The sequence below is a fragment of the Lepidochelys olivacea genome (assembly GCF_965140295.1).
Source record: "Lepidochelys olivacea isolate rLepOli2 genome assembly, chromosome: 2".
NCBI classification, from domain to species: Eukaryota; Metazoa; Chordata; order Testudines; family Cheloniidae; genus Lepidochelys; species Lepidochelys olivacea.
In genome coordinates, this window is record NC_140412.1 from 156941069 (window position 1) to 156958381 (window position 17313).

The 17313-nt window shown below is 39.9% G+C and overlaps 1 protein-coding gene across 3 annotated transcripts in view; it reads right to left on the reverse strand.

The window, feature by feature from the left end:
* Positions 1-17313, reverse strand: part of RECK (reversion inducing cysteine rich protein with kazal motifs) — a 140059-nt gene that overhangs the window by 39468 nt on the left and 83278 nt on the right. For all 3 annotated transcript variants that reach the window (XM_084619925.1, XM_084619923.1, XM_084619924.1), the window contains 6 exons: positions 16042-16182; positions 10010-10198; positions 7285-7407; positions 6476-6647; positions 4659-4851; positions 530-740 (listed from right to left, as the gene is read on the reverse strand). In XM_084619925.1, coding sequence (XP_084476051.1) covers positions 530-740; positions 4659-4851; positions 6476-6647; positions 7285-7407; positions 10010-10198; positions 16042-16182 — 1029 coding nt within the window. The remainder of the gene's footprint in view (positions 1-529; positions 741-4658; positions 4852-6475; positions 6648-7284; positions 7408-10009; positions 10199-16041; positions 16183-17313) is intronic.

The window sequence follows — 17313 nt, forward strand, 5'->3', positions numbered from 1 at the left end:
TTAGGGCATTACATCTTAAAAACACCACCTAACTTCTCACAGAAACCAAATGAAAACCAATGCAGACCATGGGCATAGCAAGCCTAGCAACAGATTCTGCACAAGCAGAACATAGCTTATGTCAGCTCAGTCTCAGCCAGCTAGCTCATATTCAAACCCCACTCTTGGCTATACACTGGAAAAGTCACTCATCTGCACCAGGTGTGTCTAGTGAAACAGAGACCGCTCTGACGGCACATCTCAATATTAATGAAATCCTCTCTGCACAAAGGTCTATCAGAAGGCTTATGCACCACGTAAGTCCCAATTAAGTCCTCAGAATAAGTCTTGTAATGGTCTCTCTCTCTCTCTCTCACACACACACACACACACACACACACACACACACACACACACACACACACACACACACACACACAGAGAATAAAATATATTTTTCAAATATATCATTGTGATCCACACCAACGTGCTTATATGAGTAGCCTTCAGACACTCTCATACCTTGATTAAGCATTAGCAACAAACATACCTGGTGCAACAACTGGTTTGCATCCAGTTGCAGAAAGAGGAGGACATTTAACAGAGGTGCATTCTGTTTGTAAACTATAGTCTGAAACAACTCCTACAGCTTGACAATGTCCATAGTAGTCCACAGCCACACGGTCAGAATAGGCAGCACACACATTACTGTAGGTTTCACCATTATGTCCACATACTGGTTCCACTGATTTGCAGAAGGGCTGAAAAAGAGTTTGTAAAGAAAAAAACACTTGGTTTATTTACACTGGAGATAAGACTTCAGGATGACCTCACAGTAGTTTTAAAGTTGATAGGGATACACTGCTCATGCAAGTAAAGACTGTGTCAAAAATCAGTAATGGAAATCTAGAGCAGATAGCCCACGCAATTTTATGCAATTGACAATAAACAAAAGGAATAAGTTACCAGACAAGACAACAGAAGAATATAAATACTGTAGGTTTAAGAGGCACCTAAGATTTACTTCTGTTTAGGGAAAGGAAATGAGGTTCAGAAACAAGCACTAAAACAACAAAAAAGGGGGAAGCGTAGCAAATTCTGGATGTGTTTTTGATGTTCTTAAAATTACTTTATAAAATAAAGTGTTTAGAGAAACTATAAACACAAGGTTATTTCAAAGGAGTAAAATTTATTACTGTTATTACAGATTTCAGCCCAACATATGTATATCTGTTTGGTGCTTGGTTTTGTTGTTGTTTTCATTTGTGTTTTGTTTATTACAGTTTGTAGAAATGTCCCTATCACACCTTCTAGGCATACATACAAACAACCATAAAAATAAATACATATATTTTCCAACTGAACTAGTGCCAATTAACAATAAATCCCCAAAAGAAAACCAATGTAAACAAACCAACACTCAGGAAAAGTGTAAGAGACCGACAGGCCATACAATGTACTCGAAAAGCCAACAAATTCAAATTGTTGGACCAAGGGGAGCAGTGAATTGAGTTCAAAGTCCCCCCAGAGTACTCCCAGATAAGCTGTGACCCCACTCTATCTTCAGAGTCCTCTTAAGTGGGGGAAAAAAGAGAGACAAGCCCAACATCTTCCCTTGCTAGGGACTACAGCCCTGACAATAATACCTCTGCCAGCAGCGTCAGAGGTAGCTGACATCATCATGGACATTTGATCTTTGTGCACCTTGTAAAGAATTGTACAATGAACCGTGTTAAATGTATATTAAACGATGTCAGAAAAATAGATATTGTTGTGACGGTGCCCCCCATAAGTCTTTATGGAAATATACTTATGAATGTATATATGACATAGCTAGAATATGTTTTATGCTATATATGCATGTAACATATTTCTGTAAAGGTTATGATCTACTGAATCTATTAATCCTATTTGTATGCCTCTATCATTTTTATATTCGAAGTTATGAATATTGGCTGTGTACTGGCTTGTTTTCTAAGTAGCCTTAGTAGAGCATTTGGTCAGCTTCTTGAGAAAGGAATGTGCAAATTATGTGCCCAATCAAGAAACATTTAAAGGACAATGAATCTTGTAAGGCTCCAATCCACATAAGAAGTCTACCTGAGAAAACGTTCAAGGAAGCATGTGAACCATGGCTGCTACCTGTAAGCTCTGAGTCATGCATGGACATGTGACTTGCCCATGCATGGACATGTGACTTGCCCATGCAACTCCAAAACTCCATCTTGGAGCTGGACTTTGCATAGGAGAGAGGAGGGGGTCTCCACACACAAGAGAAAGTCTATTTAAGCCCGTGGGAGACCCCTCTATTTGGTCTTCAGCTGGCTCAAGAGCTAGCCTTTCCACCGCCAAGGATACCTGAAAGATACTGAAAAGGACAGTAACTACAGGGGGTGTGAGTGATTGCTGAACCCAGACTAGAAGGAGACTAGTCTGTAAAAGGAAGCTTACTGGAATTCCTCTAAGGGTGAGGTTTTTATCTGTATTCAGTTTTCTTAGACATAGACTTGCATATTCTATTTTATTTTGCTTGGTAATTCACTTTGTTCTGTCTGTTATTACTTGGAACCACTTAAACCCTACTTTCTGTATTTAATAAAATCACTTTTTACTTATTAATTAACCCAGAGTATATATTAATACCGGAGTAGGGGGGCAAACAGCTGTGCATCTCTCTCTATCAGTGTTATAGGGGACGAACAATTTATGAGTTTACCCTGTATAAGCTTTATACAGGGTAAAATGGATTTATTTGGGGTTTGGACCCCATTGGGAGTTGGGCATCTGAGTGTCAAAAACAGGAACACTTCTTAAGTTGCTTTCAGTTAAGTCTGCAACTTTGGGGCACATGGTTCAGACCCTGGGTCTGTGTTGGAGCAGACTGGTGTGTCTGGCTCAGCAAGACAGGGTGCTGGAGTCCCAAGCTGGCAGGGAAAGCAGGGGCAGAAATAGTCTTGGCACATCAGTTGGCAGCCCCAAGTGGGTTTCTGTGATCCAACCTGTCATAATTGTATATTTAATAGTGTTATAAGAAAATGTAAAAGGGAACTTTGCTGCTTTCTGACTGTGTCTTCTTGACATAGCTATTAAAACACTGCTGAAACAACGTCTAAGGTAGTAAAAATCAAAGCTGGTTTGTGTCTTATCTACAGTGGAATTCTTGGCTTGTGTAGATAACAAGACAAAGCAAGCCACACAAATGTCTGATTTACTAGGCGGCTGCAGATCTCCCTAGTAAGATAAACTGAGAGGATGGTACTGAGTGGACAAAACTAGCCAACCAGCAACTCCAAGGCCACTGTTCCACAGGGCTCTCTGGTGCTAGCAGGTTCCAACCTGCCACCCAGGGACCTGCTAACTGTTGTCAGAATAGGAGCTGAACTCAGACAGAGGACCCCAATCTTGGGAGCTGACTGGCAGAATGCTGAGGGTCCTAATTGGTCCACAGCTCCTATTTATACACAGCGTAGGAACAGGAATTTGCCCATACAACTGGGATCCATCTTGCTCTGGACTGTGTGCCTTGTGCTTCCTCCTTGGCCTCCTGCTCTCCTGGCTACACATCCTGGTACCCTGACCTGGCCATCTATCCATTGCTCTGCTCTCAAGTTTGTCTCCTGCTTCTGATCTCCAGATAACCTAACTCTGCCAGTCTCCTGACCGTCGACTCTCAGTTTGCCTTCTGGCCTGTCTCAGACTCTGATCTCGTGATATTTGACCTGGCCTGTCTCCCAACTCCTGCTCTAACTACTAGGTAAGACCATCCACATCCCAGTCATGACAGCCACAAAAAGCAGATAAATAAGAATAAGACAACTGTAGTAAGAAATAATGGAATACATGAAAGCAATGAAAAGACAGCTGGGTTGAGTGAGAGAGGAGGATAGCAAAGGCAAAAATATATATACAGTATATTGCTTTTTTAAAAATGTATCAGTTAAAAGGATCTGTGGTTAGTCTGTATAAAAATATATTGTGCATTTTAATTAAATTTAAATTTCTAGCCAGAACTTTAAAATATTAAAAATGTATCTTGTAAATAAGAAATGCATTATTCACCATTTTCTAAAATAATAAAGTAAAAATTAAGAATCTGAATACATTTAAACTAAATAAATGTGTATAGACATGTATCTTCCTGGTTAGCAAAAAGAGCACCTAATTTAGTGTAAAGTCTATATTTAGTTGCAAATTAATAAATTTTAATGAAAAAAGGAGTACTTGTGGCACCTTAAAGTTGTAGCTCACGAAAGCTTATGCTCAAATAAATTTGTTAGTCTCTAAGGTGCCACAAGTACTCCCTTTCTTTTTGCGAATACAGACTAACACGGCTGCTACTCAAACCTAATTTTAATGGTTACCAACCAATGAGAATCAACATGTCTTTAAGAAAATAACTAACAAGTACAAATGCAAAACACCATTAAAACTGATTTGTTAAGTCAAGGTTTCCTGATTGCTTATTTAAATCATGATTAAATTGCTTTGATTTCCACCCTGTTTTTTATATATATATATATTTTTTTTTTTGAGTTCCCCACTACATTTTTGAAAGCATTACTTTAATGAGAATCTTTCTGTGAACCAGAAATAAATTCTGTTTGGGCATGGCAAATGAAAATGGAACATTAAAGAATGTTGTTGAACATCTGGTAAATATTGCAAAAGCTATTTCATACCTGGCATGGACCCTTGTATGATACATTTTTTCCCTTTTGGTACAAAGTACACAAGTTATTATATTCCATATTATCTGTGTCACAAACAGGATCCCGTAACTGATCACAGTTGAATTGTCTTGGCACACATTCATGCTGGCTACATCCAAACTTTTCAAAACTCGTTAAGCAAACCTGCTGCTTTGGTATGCACCTGCATAAATTAATAACATTTTCACATTATGTAGGTTTATTAACTCAAAATATTCAGGGGAACATTAACTTTTGGAATTCTTTCACAAGCTTTAGAGCTAGGTATGGCTAAGCAGAGTTGTAGAAAACTTGTGTAACAAAATATTTCAGGTAATCTAGCTTCAGGGTTCATTACAAACCTAGTATTGCATAAAATTTTGTCAAGGTCTATGAACCTGAGATGAGATTCAAAACACAAATCCTCCTCGCCCCAAGTGTTCTCTGGTGGGTTTGGGGCAAACTAAACTAAACTTGCTAAAACTATCAGGTTCTGAGTTTCGCTTTGTAAATATAGGTTCAAGCAAAAAGTCAGCTTATGACCCCATCTGAATCAACACCAAAACAACAAACAAAAGCAAAAAGTTAACTGAATTTTTATGAACAGAAACAGCTATGTTGCACAATTCTAGCTCAACACTGCCCTGAGATAGTATACAATTTCCATTAAAATCAATCAATTAATGGAATTTGGTCCTTTATGTTAAACATGCTATATAAAGCCTAGGATTGAAAAAAAAACCTGAAAAATGTAATCCCTAATATAACTTCTCTTCTGACAGTGACATCTTCCCTAATCTGTCACTGAAGGGAAATACAGAGCAGCAAAGAACAGAAATAGAGAGGGAAAGGATGCTAAGATAAATTAACACAAATACTTTTTTTTATACAAAGTAAGTGCTTTATATGGAATTTTATCTGGGAACCACTGTTTACAGCACCTTCTTGCCAAGATATCCCTCTGTTAAGGGTAGAAACTCTAACCTGTAGTGTTTGATGAATGTACTGATGGAAAGCCAAATGGCTGTTCTACAAATCTCCTCTATCTGCTCATAATACTACCAATCCTTTTGTGGTGCGTGCCTTAATTGTCACAGAGGCCTATTTGACTGAAGATAGTCAGACACTAATATTGGGAGCTGTGCATTTTATTTATTACGTATCTTTTAGTTCTCTCGTGAGTGGTATTGTGCCACATTTTTGTTTATGTTCTTTTAAAGAGTATCTGACTGTCTGTAAAAATGAAACAGCAGGGACTGGACAGAGACAGAGATTTCACAAATTAGCAATATAACACTTAGCACTTATATAATGCCTTTCACCAGAGAAGTTATAATTGCTTTACAACGGTGGGTATTGTTTTTATTTTACAGATGAAAAAAAGGCACAGATCACTTCTGACTCAGTTCCTTTCTTTAACCATTTGACTGAACAGACATCAGATGGCATCTTGAACAAAGGTTACAAAAAGGTAAAATGCCCCATATCTTATTTCCAATTCCATAAACCATCCAGTCCCCCCATTATCACAATTATATAATAATTCTGTTTTATTTCTAAAAGTAGAATCTGCAGCAGGCATTTTAAAGGAAGTGTTAACATTCCAGAAATGATCAACAGAACAAAATGCAGACACTTACTGCAATCTGTGACTATTGTAAAATTAGAAAGTAGGTATCTCACAAATTCCCACTTGTTTACTTGACTTGTGAAATATTGCTATAATTTACAATATATAGTATCATTGCCAGGGAAGGAAGTATAAACTGATTTATCAATTAAATACAATTTACATATTTAATCGTTACCTCTGATTTTTGGTACAAGGATTAGGGTTACAAGGATCCTTGGAGATACATGATCCAAATTCAAACTGATTGTCCTGGAGCCCAACACATCGTGCTATGCATGCGCTTGGATATGTGCGTCCATTTTGCCCACATACAGGGACAAACTGATCAGCACAGTTACATGGTAGACCTGAAAAAATGATATACAGATTAGTAATTTGGCTTGTATATTTTCATTGGCAGAGAGTGTACAAAATATTAGGGTATGTGTGACCAGCAGCTGAAGCAAATAACTGAGCTAGCTGTATTGGGACAAGTCATATGTAACCTTGGGCAAGTCATTTGACCTTCTTTGGCCTCAACTCAGTGCAAAAATCTTAGAGTATGTCTACACTTAAAACACTACAGCGGCAGTTGCACTGCTGTAGCACTTCAACGTGGACATTACCTATGCGAGTGGGAGGGTTTCTGCCATTGGCATAGGTAGCCCACTCCCCCAAGAGGCAGTAGCTAGGTTGATGGAAGAATTCTTCGGTCAACCTACTACTGTCTACACTGGAGGTCACGTTGGTATAGCTACATGTGTCAGGGGTATGAAATCCACACCCCTGAGAGATGTAGCTATACCAATATTAAGTTTCTAGTGCAGACCAGCCTTTAGTTTAAAAAAAAAGAAAAGAAAAGAAAAGAAACAGAACCATAGTGAATTGCCACTGAAATTTTGAAATTTTCTGGATAAACTGCAGGAAGAGTTGTAAGTCAGCCTTTTACTTTACTGTTGGAACTCAAATGAACAAGTAAAGTTTCTGGATTTTGGAAAACGTTACCTGTAAACATACGACGTTCCTCTGCTGAGCTATGCTCATTAAGACACTGACGAGTGGAACATATCAAGTTTCCAGCGAAACAAGAACAGACATTACAATCTATGTTAAAGGATGTTCCATGGCCTTAAAATAAAAGAGAGATGTATTTTATGTGTATAATTACAAATGAGTACAGACATTCCCCCCACCAAGAGACACTGATCTAAAAAGAACAGGAGTACTTGTGGCACCTTAGAGACCAACAAATTTTGTTCTTTTTGCAGATACAGACTAACACGGCTGCTACTCTGAAACCTGATCTAAAAGACTTATTTTATATTGTTAAAGCTGCAGACAGAATTCCATTATAAACTATTCCCCAATTTTCTCATGTTTATGAAACTTTCAGAAATGTGTGTGTTTGTTTTTTGAGCTGAAATTTCTATTCTTGGTCAGAGTTCAGAATATGTTTGTATTTAACTTAAGGAAAATCCACACACTCATGTTTCTGACTAATGGGAAAGTGGGGGAAAATACTCAACAGGCAGTTCCTTTTATTTATTTATTTATTTATTTTTGGAAGAAATGTATAAATGAAATGCTAAAACCTATGTAAAACTGAAATGTTAAGGTTGCAAAAACAAAATACTCAGGAAATGAAAATGCTAAGGCTCTCCAGATTGGTGTAAAAAATGTTTATAACACCTTGGCTTGTGATTTTCTTTTTTTAATGTTTGACTTCCTTAAAGATACGTTTAAAGATACTTTTCTGTTGAGTTGCACGTAGGTAAACTCCAGGTAAGTTTGCTAACTTTTGTATTATAGATTTTTTCCCCTCAATAGTATTAAAATTTCTGTTTAAAGTGCAATGTAAGACCATCACATCCTGAGCTAGATCCTTATTTATGAGCCTGCACCCTTTGCACTGCTCACTTCCCTCCCCGGTGTGCCCCTTTTTATGAGCTGAGAGTTATATCTCAATCTAACCCATAGTCAATAATTTGCAAATGTTTTTTATGATCTTAATCTAGCTCCCAGTGCACATCTGTCCAAGTTTAAAAAAAAAAAACATATCACAATCTGGCATTATTAGCAGCAGGCAGCTGTGTCTACTCAGTAGCAGAATGGAATAATGAGTGTTTACAATCACGACTGAGACATACTGGCAAAACTGTATAGAGGAATTTAGGGCCAGATCCTTTAAAGGGATAATGCATAAACATAAAGGCCTATCCTCAGAGTTTTCAGGACTGAGCCCTTAATATTGCAGCTGCCAAGGCCCAATTTGGTTTCAGTGTTTTACTTTCACAGTCACTTAGGGTAGCTCTACGCTGCAATTAAAAATCTGTGGCTGACCTATGCCACCTGACTCAGGGTCATGGGGCTGTTTAATTGTGGTGTAGACATTTGGGCTTGGGGTGGAGCCCGGGTTCTAGGACCCTGAAAAGTGGGGAAAGAAAGCAAGAAAACAGCCCCACAGCCTGAGCCCTGTGAGCCCAAGTCAGCTAGCACTGGCCAGCTGTGGGTGTCCAACTGCAGTGTAGACATACTGTAAGATTCAACAAACTAATCACCCCTTAATCTAGATGGCAATCCTTCACAACAAATAAGCCAAAATTACTAAATGCCATTTCTGTAATGAAATACAGATAAATGTAACAGTATGAAAGCAGACCAGATTAAGGAGTGGTTAGTTTGTTGAATCTAAGTGATTGTGAAACAACTTATATATTTAAATCTGCAACCTTAACATTGCATTTAATATAGATTTTTTCATATAATATAGTAAAAGGTTATCTGAAGATGAATTCCTACATTGGGCCTGATCTTGCAAACATTTATTACAGACCATAATGGTTACTACTATGAGTAACCCACTGTAAACTCCAAATAAAAAGACCCAGAAAAAAATCAATGTTAGAATAAGCAATTCCTGCCTTTATGAAAGTAAAATAAATATTCCATCTTCATCATTCCATGAGAAACTATGACAAATGCTTTGCAAATAGGTTTTTTTGTTTACCCTAACTTGAGTCATAGCATTATTTGATTCAGCTAAGTTCTAATGAAGTTTCTAAACCAAACACAAAGAGAGGCACTTGTAAACTATGGATAAACAATGGGTAAACTTAATATATGCACCTTAACTGTAAACAATGAAATCCATGGAACCTTTTAGAGTATACTAGTAGAGTATTGAAAGAAAAACTTCCATAAAAGCAGTTACACTTTTAGATAACAATTAAATAATCAATATTTATGTCTTGCTGCTGTGTGTGGTTTTTGTTCTCTCTTTTTAAGAAAGATTTATGTACTTTATGTTGTTCAGAGAGTATTTTTCTCTATAGAAATCTCATGAAACCACCTAATACAGAATGTTGCTCAAACACATGAGACTATATCACTGCAGGAGTAGGGACTGGGGAATAAGCTCTGCACAGCGTTCCTCCACCAATCTATGGAGTAAGCCTGTCTAAGTCAAGACCGCCAGAGGCAGCATTCACTTATGCTCTTCTGTGCTATTGCCACGCCCCCATTTGGAGGAGTTCCAAGTGTACTCCCGGGAGCGAGAGCCCTTGGCACCATGGCTCCTTAAATAACTCACACTGTCAGGGAACTTGAAAAGGCCAGAGAACATGAACCAGTGCTGAGGGGACAGGGTCTGCAAGCAGATGGCCTTGGCCTTCACAGCCTTCCCAGAAAAAAGCTCTCAGTTTTTAGAAAGCGAGTCTAATCCTGTACTTACTTTTCCTTTGTCCTCCAACAATACATGACTTTTGAAGGTCAACACAATGCATCTCCATACAGTTTTCTAAAAGTCCACTCTGTCCACAGGTACAAATTTTGAAGCAACCAACATCTCCTGCAGATGATGGAACCTGAATAAGTGTACCTTGGCGGACAATAAAATCTGAAGCTTCTCCTAACTTGCAACCTATGCACACAAAAGAAACATTAGCTCAATAACAAGTAATTATGTTTCAGAAATGTTTAGGGATAACAAATACTCTGTGTGAAGAAATTCTGATGATGAAAAATCACTTCTGAGGATTGTGGAAAATATATATACACATCTTCAAATTTTTGCAAAAATGGAAAGCAGTTTTTGGAGGCAGAGGAGTGTCATTTTGCATCCAAAAGTGGTTCTCTTTGTGAATAATGACATTGGTACAATCCATAATATTACTCTGGGGAAAGGATTTCACCATTTTCATTTTCAGGATCAATGATAACTGGCAGGAGCGTGAAGAATTTGCCCAAGATAAAATTCTTAAGTACATGCAGAAATACTACTTTTTGCATGCAAATGCAGAAAGAAAATGTGTAGTTTCATATCACTCTAATCAGCTCTCCTTGTTTCCCATCATTCTGTGGCAGAATATGTGGGCACGACAAATACCACACACTTCAGATACACCAGCCCCTAACCTGTACTGAAGTCTAGCAGCTAAGCTCTGTTATTTTTCTTTCCTGACCTTCTTTCCTCTCCCTTGCTTCCATTCTTGTGTGCATTTTGAAGACACTCAAGAACACATTATAAAAATATGTTAACAAAATAAAAAGGAATAAAAAAGTTAAGGAAAAGAATAAGGAAGAGGAGGAGATAGAAAAACAGCAGTGAGATGGACAAAGGAAAAGGAGGAGGAAGATTAAAAGCCAGAAGGTGCAAGGGATAGTGAAAGGAACAGGAAAGAGATTACTTACCTCTACAGTAGTTAGAGTTCTTCAAGATATTTTGTCATTGTTGGTGCTCATGCTAGGTGTATGGCATGCAGGTGCACCTTTGATTGGAAATTTTTTGTCAGTAGTGTCCGCCGCATCTGTACCCTACACATTCTCATGCTCCAGAATGAGGTTATATAGGGAGAGTTGGACCTGCCGCAACTCCAGCTCCTTCTCAACTCCGAAGTTCAAGGCAAGAATTCTGAAGCAGAGGGGAAAGGAGGGAAGGTAGTGGAGCACCCAGAGGGACAAAACACTTTGAACTTAAGTGACTGCAGAGGTAAGTAACCTCGCCTTCTCCAGGCTATTGTCTCTAGGGGGGCTCTACGTTAAGTGACTGCAGAGCAGTACCTTAATTACAGTAGTGGGTGTTGAGGAGATGAGTTAAGAACAGTTCACAGAATGGCCTCAACAAAAGCTGCATCAGGTCTGAAAGTGTGAACAATAGCATAATGCTGCAAAAATGTGTGCACTAATGATCAGATGGCAGCTTTGAAATGTCTGCAATGGGTATGTTCTTAGGCAGAGCTACAAAGGTAGATTGAGCTCTGATAGAATGGGCTGTCACCCTAGGTTAAAGGTGCACCCCACAAGCTTTGCAACATATTAAGCTGCACCCTGAGACCTATTCAGATAGACTCTGTGAGGAAAGAGGAGTTCCTTTTATTCTCTCATCAATGGAGATAGGATCTGAAAGGCAATAGTTAGTCAGTCCTGTGGCAATAAAAAGTGAGGGCTCTTCTGAAAGCTAGAGGATGTAGACTGGCCTCTTCCCTTGAAGCATGAGGTTTGGGATAGAAAACCAGTAGCTGGATGTCCTGATTGACATGAGAGTCCAACAAGACTTTAAGCAGAAAATGAGGATGAGGACAAATAGTCACCTTGTCTCAACAGAACACAGCGTAGAGGTGGATCAGTCATAAGGACTCCCAGTTCACTTATTCTTTTGGCCGAAGTAATGGCTACAAGGAAGGCTGTTTTAAGAGACAAGTGCAGAAGAGAATAACTGCACATGGGCTCAAAGGGTTTTTTTTATTCCCTCAAAGCATTAAATTAAGGTTGAGTGGACTGTATTACAGGAGGAAAGAGTTTGGTCAAACCCTTCAGAAAACTTTTAGTGGTAAGGGGAGTAAAAACTGAAACCCCCTCAGCTGGTTGGTGAAAGGCTGTAATAGGAGCCAGGTGGACCCTGGCTGACCTGAAAGATAAATCCCAGGGTTTTTAATTCAGCAGGTAATCCAGTATGGTAGAGAGAGAAGACTCAGACGAAGACAACAACCACTGTGCACAAAAAATGCTTCCACTTCTGCAGGTATGTTTTCCTTAGGACGTGCTTCTTACTGTTTAGGAGCACAGGCTGCACCTCAGGAGAATTGTCCTCAGGAGAATTGTCCTGTTCTAAACCAGAGAGCAATCAAGGAGCCATGGTCAAAGATGTAGCAATGAGAAGTTGGTGTAGGTTACACAGTCTGATTTCTGGGTCAGGTGGTCTGTCACCAAAGGGAGGAGAAGAGGTGGTCTCAGCACTAGGCAAATGAGGTGTGACAACCAACCTGTCTGCTTTCTCCCTCTCTCTGCTTGTTTAGGACTTTGAGAAGCAAAGGCATTTGAGGGTAGGCATATAGCAGCGCACAGAGCGTGGCAGTCAGGAGAATTCTGGGAAGCCTGAGATGAGGCAGATCTTCCAAAACATATGATTGTTCAGTTCCTATTCATGATCCTGAAGGAAATGCTTGCTTAGATAGTCTGCAATCGTGTTCTGCAGACCTATTAGGTATGCTGGAGAGATTGATTTGGTGGATTAGACACCAATTCCAGAGTTTTATTGCTTCTGCAATTAAGGACAGGGACTTTGCTCCTCCTTGGTTGATGTAGTACATCATTGCCATGTTGTCTGTCATAATACTTACAAAGTGGTCCTTGATATTGGATAAGAAATGACAGCATGTGTAATGGACTGCCTATAGCTCAAAGATGTTGGTATGGAGCAATGATTCCTGGGGATCCACGTGCCTTGTGATATGAAGTCCTTAAGGTGAGCTCCTGAACCCAGCATAGATGTGTCTGAGGTGATGGTCCTTATGGGAGGTAGATATGAAAAAGGTGTCCCAATGCAGACCTTGCAGGGGTCCTTCCAGCAAGAGAGGGTCGAGGACTTTCTGGAGTATGGACACTTTTGGACAGGCTGTGTCTGTTGCATGTATAAACAGTTCGAGCCAGGCTTGAAGGCATCTGGAGTGAGGCATAACAAATGTGCAGGCTGCCATATGGCCAAGGAGCTGTAAGCAAGACCTCGCTGTGGTCTGAGTGCTCTGCTTTCGAGTAGATGAGATGGAGTGTGGAAAATATCCAATAGGGAATGCTGGGCCTCCTGAACCTTCTCAAGAGGAATTAGCAGTGTCTCAGCCATGCTCTTCATCAGATCCCAGAAAACTTTAAAGTCATCACTGCAGGATGATGGAGGGGACAGGACTGCTTCATCTGGGGATGCCAATCATTTATTGGAAGGAGGTGTTTCCTCCTCAACCATTGGCTCCTGATCCTCTGAAAAAAAGTCTCCATGAGAAGGTGGAGCTTGCTGTGGAAGGGGTACTCTGGGCCTGAAGGCTCCTCTTGGTGGGCCTTTTTACATCAAGGCATCCTGTAAAACTGGTCAGTGTAGGGGACCCATGTGGTAGAATGCCAACATGGTGAGGCATATGGAAAAGGGGTGGGGCCCCAGGGATGTTCCTGCCAACACTGGACTAATTCCCAGAGTATCCTTGTCAGGGTACATGACAAGGGACGGAGGCTGTAAGGGAAAGGTAATCAAATCCTGGACAGAAATATTTTACTCTGAAGACGTATCATCCCATGTCCAATAGAGGAGCTAGAGTAGTGGGTACTGGCAGATGAGTCGGTACCAGTGGTAGAATAGATGCCGGCATCCAAGTCCAAAGTTGGCAAGCTTGTGCCCAGGAAAAAATAAGGAATACTAAAATAAAATAAGATACAGATAGCTAGAAGATAAGCTAGTGGACACTGCAAAGCTCTGTCTCTAAACGCAGGTGGTTGAAAAGGAACTGAGTGGCAATAAAGCTGACCCTCCCTATATATCCTTGTTCTGGAGCACATGGAAATGAAAGACGCAAGCATGGACCCACTGACACTGTTGAACAAATCTTTGATCGAAGGTGTATGGGTACCTTACATGATGCCCTCCCTAGGGACAGTAACTCGAAGAACTAAAGTTGGGGTTTTTTTGTTTTAAGTAAGATAAGAGTAACTAATTAATTACTAAACTAAACCCATGGATTGTCAATTTTTAAAATAATTATTAAACACAAGGAAGATGTTAGTCACATTTCAACCTTCTGAAATACAGTTTCTGTCTCCATTAGCAATGGGTTTGTTTGCTCCTAGATCAGCCACTTTGAATCACTCTCATGTAACAAGGTCAGTCCAGTGCAATCCAATGCAGTGGAATCCATCTTTTTCAGCCTCAGGGCCAAACGTACTATTTCATAAAAGTGGGACACAATCAATACTTTTAACTAGTTCTCTGAGCTCAGGCAGAGCCACTCAAGCACCTGTCCATTCTCTCTCCAGGGCTCCCACAGCCCAGCAGGGATGTAGGTAGTGGAACAGCCAACCAGCGAGCTACCCTTCCTTCCTTTGCGATATAGCAGATGGCCAGTGAGGGAAACTGCTGAGCAGCTGCAGGAGTAAAGTAACAGCAGCTGTTCAGAGCACTCCCAGCTCTCATCAGAGATGCTCCTGAGGCTGCACAGGGAAATGGTGGGATGTAGCTGGGGAGGTGATAACCTCTACTTATTCCCAGTAGCAATGGAGCTGATTCAAAAACTTCAATTAAATCAGTCTCTCTCTCTCTCTCTCTCAGGGGGACATATTTTCAATTCACAATCAAATAAAAATATTCTTCCTAACACAATTGCCCTCAAGGGACAAAATTTAGGGGCACAAGTGGCCTCCAGGCCACAGGTTGAATCCTGCTTCTTTAAAGGGAACTGAAAGAAATGGTGGTGATATCTGTCCATAAGACTGATGGTGTTCAGTCACCCTTGGCGACTGGGTTTATGACTTGGGAAGTCTGGTTAGAGAATCAGGTAGCAACAGTCAAAAAGGCATTTTACCATATCTGAATTCGGCCATATCTTTTAAATGAGGATCTTGCTATCATCATCCATGTCTGCCACTTCAAAGTTAAACTATTGCAATGTACCCTATATGTGAGGCTACATCTCAAATTCATGATTTGGCATTTGGACTTGGTGCAAAAGGCAGCTCGGGTGCCATTCATTAGATGACACCTGACACTGCTCTAGGACCTGCACTGTTTACCTGCAAGTTTCTGGAAAGACTTTAAAGGTGCTATTTTTGACCTATTAAGCCTAGGACCAGACTACTTGAGATACCACCTTTCTCTAATACAGGTCAGAGTAGAGGTTAATGGAAGCATTGCTGCTATATCACTCTCAATATTGTCGAAAGGACAACTGGTCAGGCATTTGCCACAAGGACCTTCAGGGCTCTTGGAATGTTCTCGAGACCCTGGTCTAAAACAGCCGATACCTGAGGACTTTCAGGACTCACTGCAGGGTCATTTGTTTCACCTGGGAAGTAGGGAAGTAGTATTTGACTGTATGCTGCTGCTTGCTGAAGGGGTGAGTTGATTCATATTACATTATGTTTTTGTAATTTTAAATAATTAGCAGGATGCTCAGAGGCTGCACACTTTTCTTTATTCTAAATTGAAATAAAATAAACATTCAGATCTCCTACCGGACAGAAAATTCCTTAGCATGTGTGTCTTCTGAGGGAAGGGAGAAAAATGAAAAAAGGGAAATGAGAAATTCTTGGGGAGATCTAAAAAACCCAAAAAGTTGAAAAGACAACACCCCCTCCCTTGTTGGGAAAAAATGGTAACTGTGACAATCTTAAAACAGTTTTTCCTTTTTTGGTATATTACCAGTACATTTTAAAATGTTTAGCAAAATCTCTACAATTCATGTTTAACTAACAGCTAAAGTGTAAATAGCAGTCCAGACCTCTTACCTTGAACACAAAAATAGGGAAGACAGGGTTCTCCAGACTGACATCCTTTTCTATTTACTTCACACAACTGATTGGCAGCACAAGGATTTGGATTACATGGATGTGTAACCTCCTCCACAATGTTACCTAAAGAACTCGGGTCTGAAATTGTAATTACAGATCAGCTGCAGTGACTTAAATAATAATGAGGTCCATGATAATTTTTCTAATAAAGCATGGCATTTCCTATTTTGAACACCGAGTTTTATTCTGCCACATACAACTCCTTCAAATCTTTCATTCTCCACTGTTGAGAATGCTTATGTAGAAGCTTGAAATGAGAGGTTACTTGTAATGGATTATCATATTAAGCCCTTCACTCCTGAAAACCCTGACCCAAATTCTACTCACAAGTAACCATGTGTTTAATCAATCTTTTTCCCCAGATAAGTTTTGTCTACAACACAAAACATAAATTGGGACTGATTGGCAGTCTCTAAACAAAAGAAACCCCATGACAGCAACAGCAGGGTTGTTAAAGGACAGCCTTAAGATTAATTGGAAACGTACATAGTTTCAGCCTGAAGATGAATTGGAAACATACATAGTTTCTTGAAGACAATTTGGTATCACTGGTGAACTGTTAAGATTCAACTCAGTTTCCCTCGACTCTGTAGTAATGACTTCCTTGCATAAAGAGAAAAAGGAAAGTGAGGGGAAAGGAGAGACAATGACATGGGAAAGGTAACTCAAATACAGAAATATGCATCTCAGAATCTTTAATAAACCACTTCTGGGAATGATGAGAAGAGGGTGTTATGAAGGATGCTGGGACAGATATTGCATTCACATATTGTATTTTATATTTAAAGCACAAAAACCTCAAACAGCAACAAAAAAAACATTGTAATAAAGACAGGCCAGACAGTACGAGTCATAAAGTACTCACAGCCCTTTGTATCAATATAGATAATGTGTATTAGTTTCTTTGGGCGGGGGGAGGGAGAGTGTAAAAAAGACTTTGGCCTAACAGGGCCTCGTGTGTACGGGGAGACTTTGGCAAACCAGTAAAGGGCCTGAAACCACTATGGATTATTGCTAAAAGCAGACAAGTCAGCAGGCTCTAAATTGGCCATTCTGCACTCAACCTGACCAAGGCAGGAGGCGAGGGGGTTTTGGGTGCCACAGAAAGGGCAGCTTGACCCTGCGTCCTTCCTGATAAGAACTGTGTTGAAGTTGCTGATACATGCATTTTAGAAGAGCAGGATGTGCCCCAGGAATGTCTATTGGGGC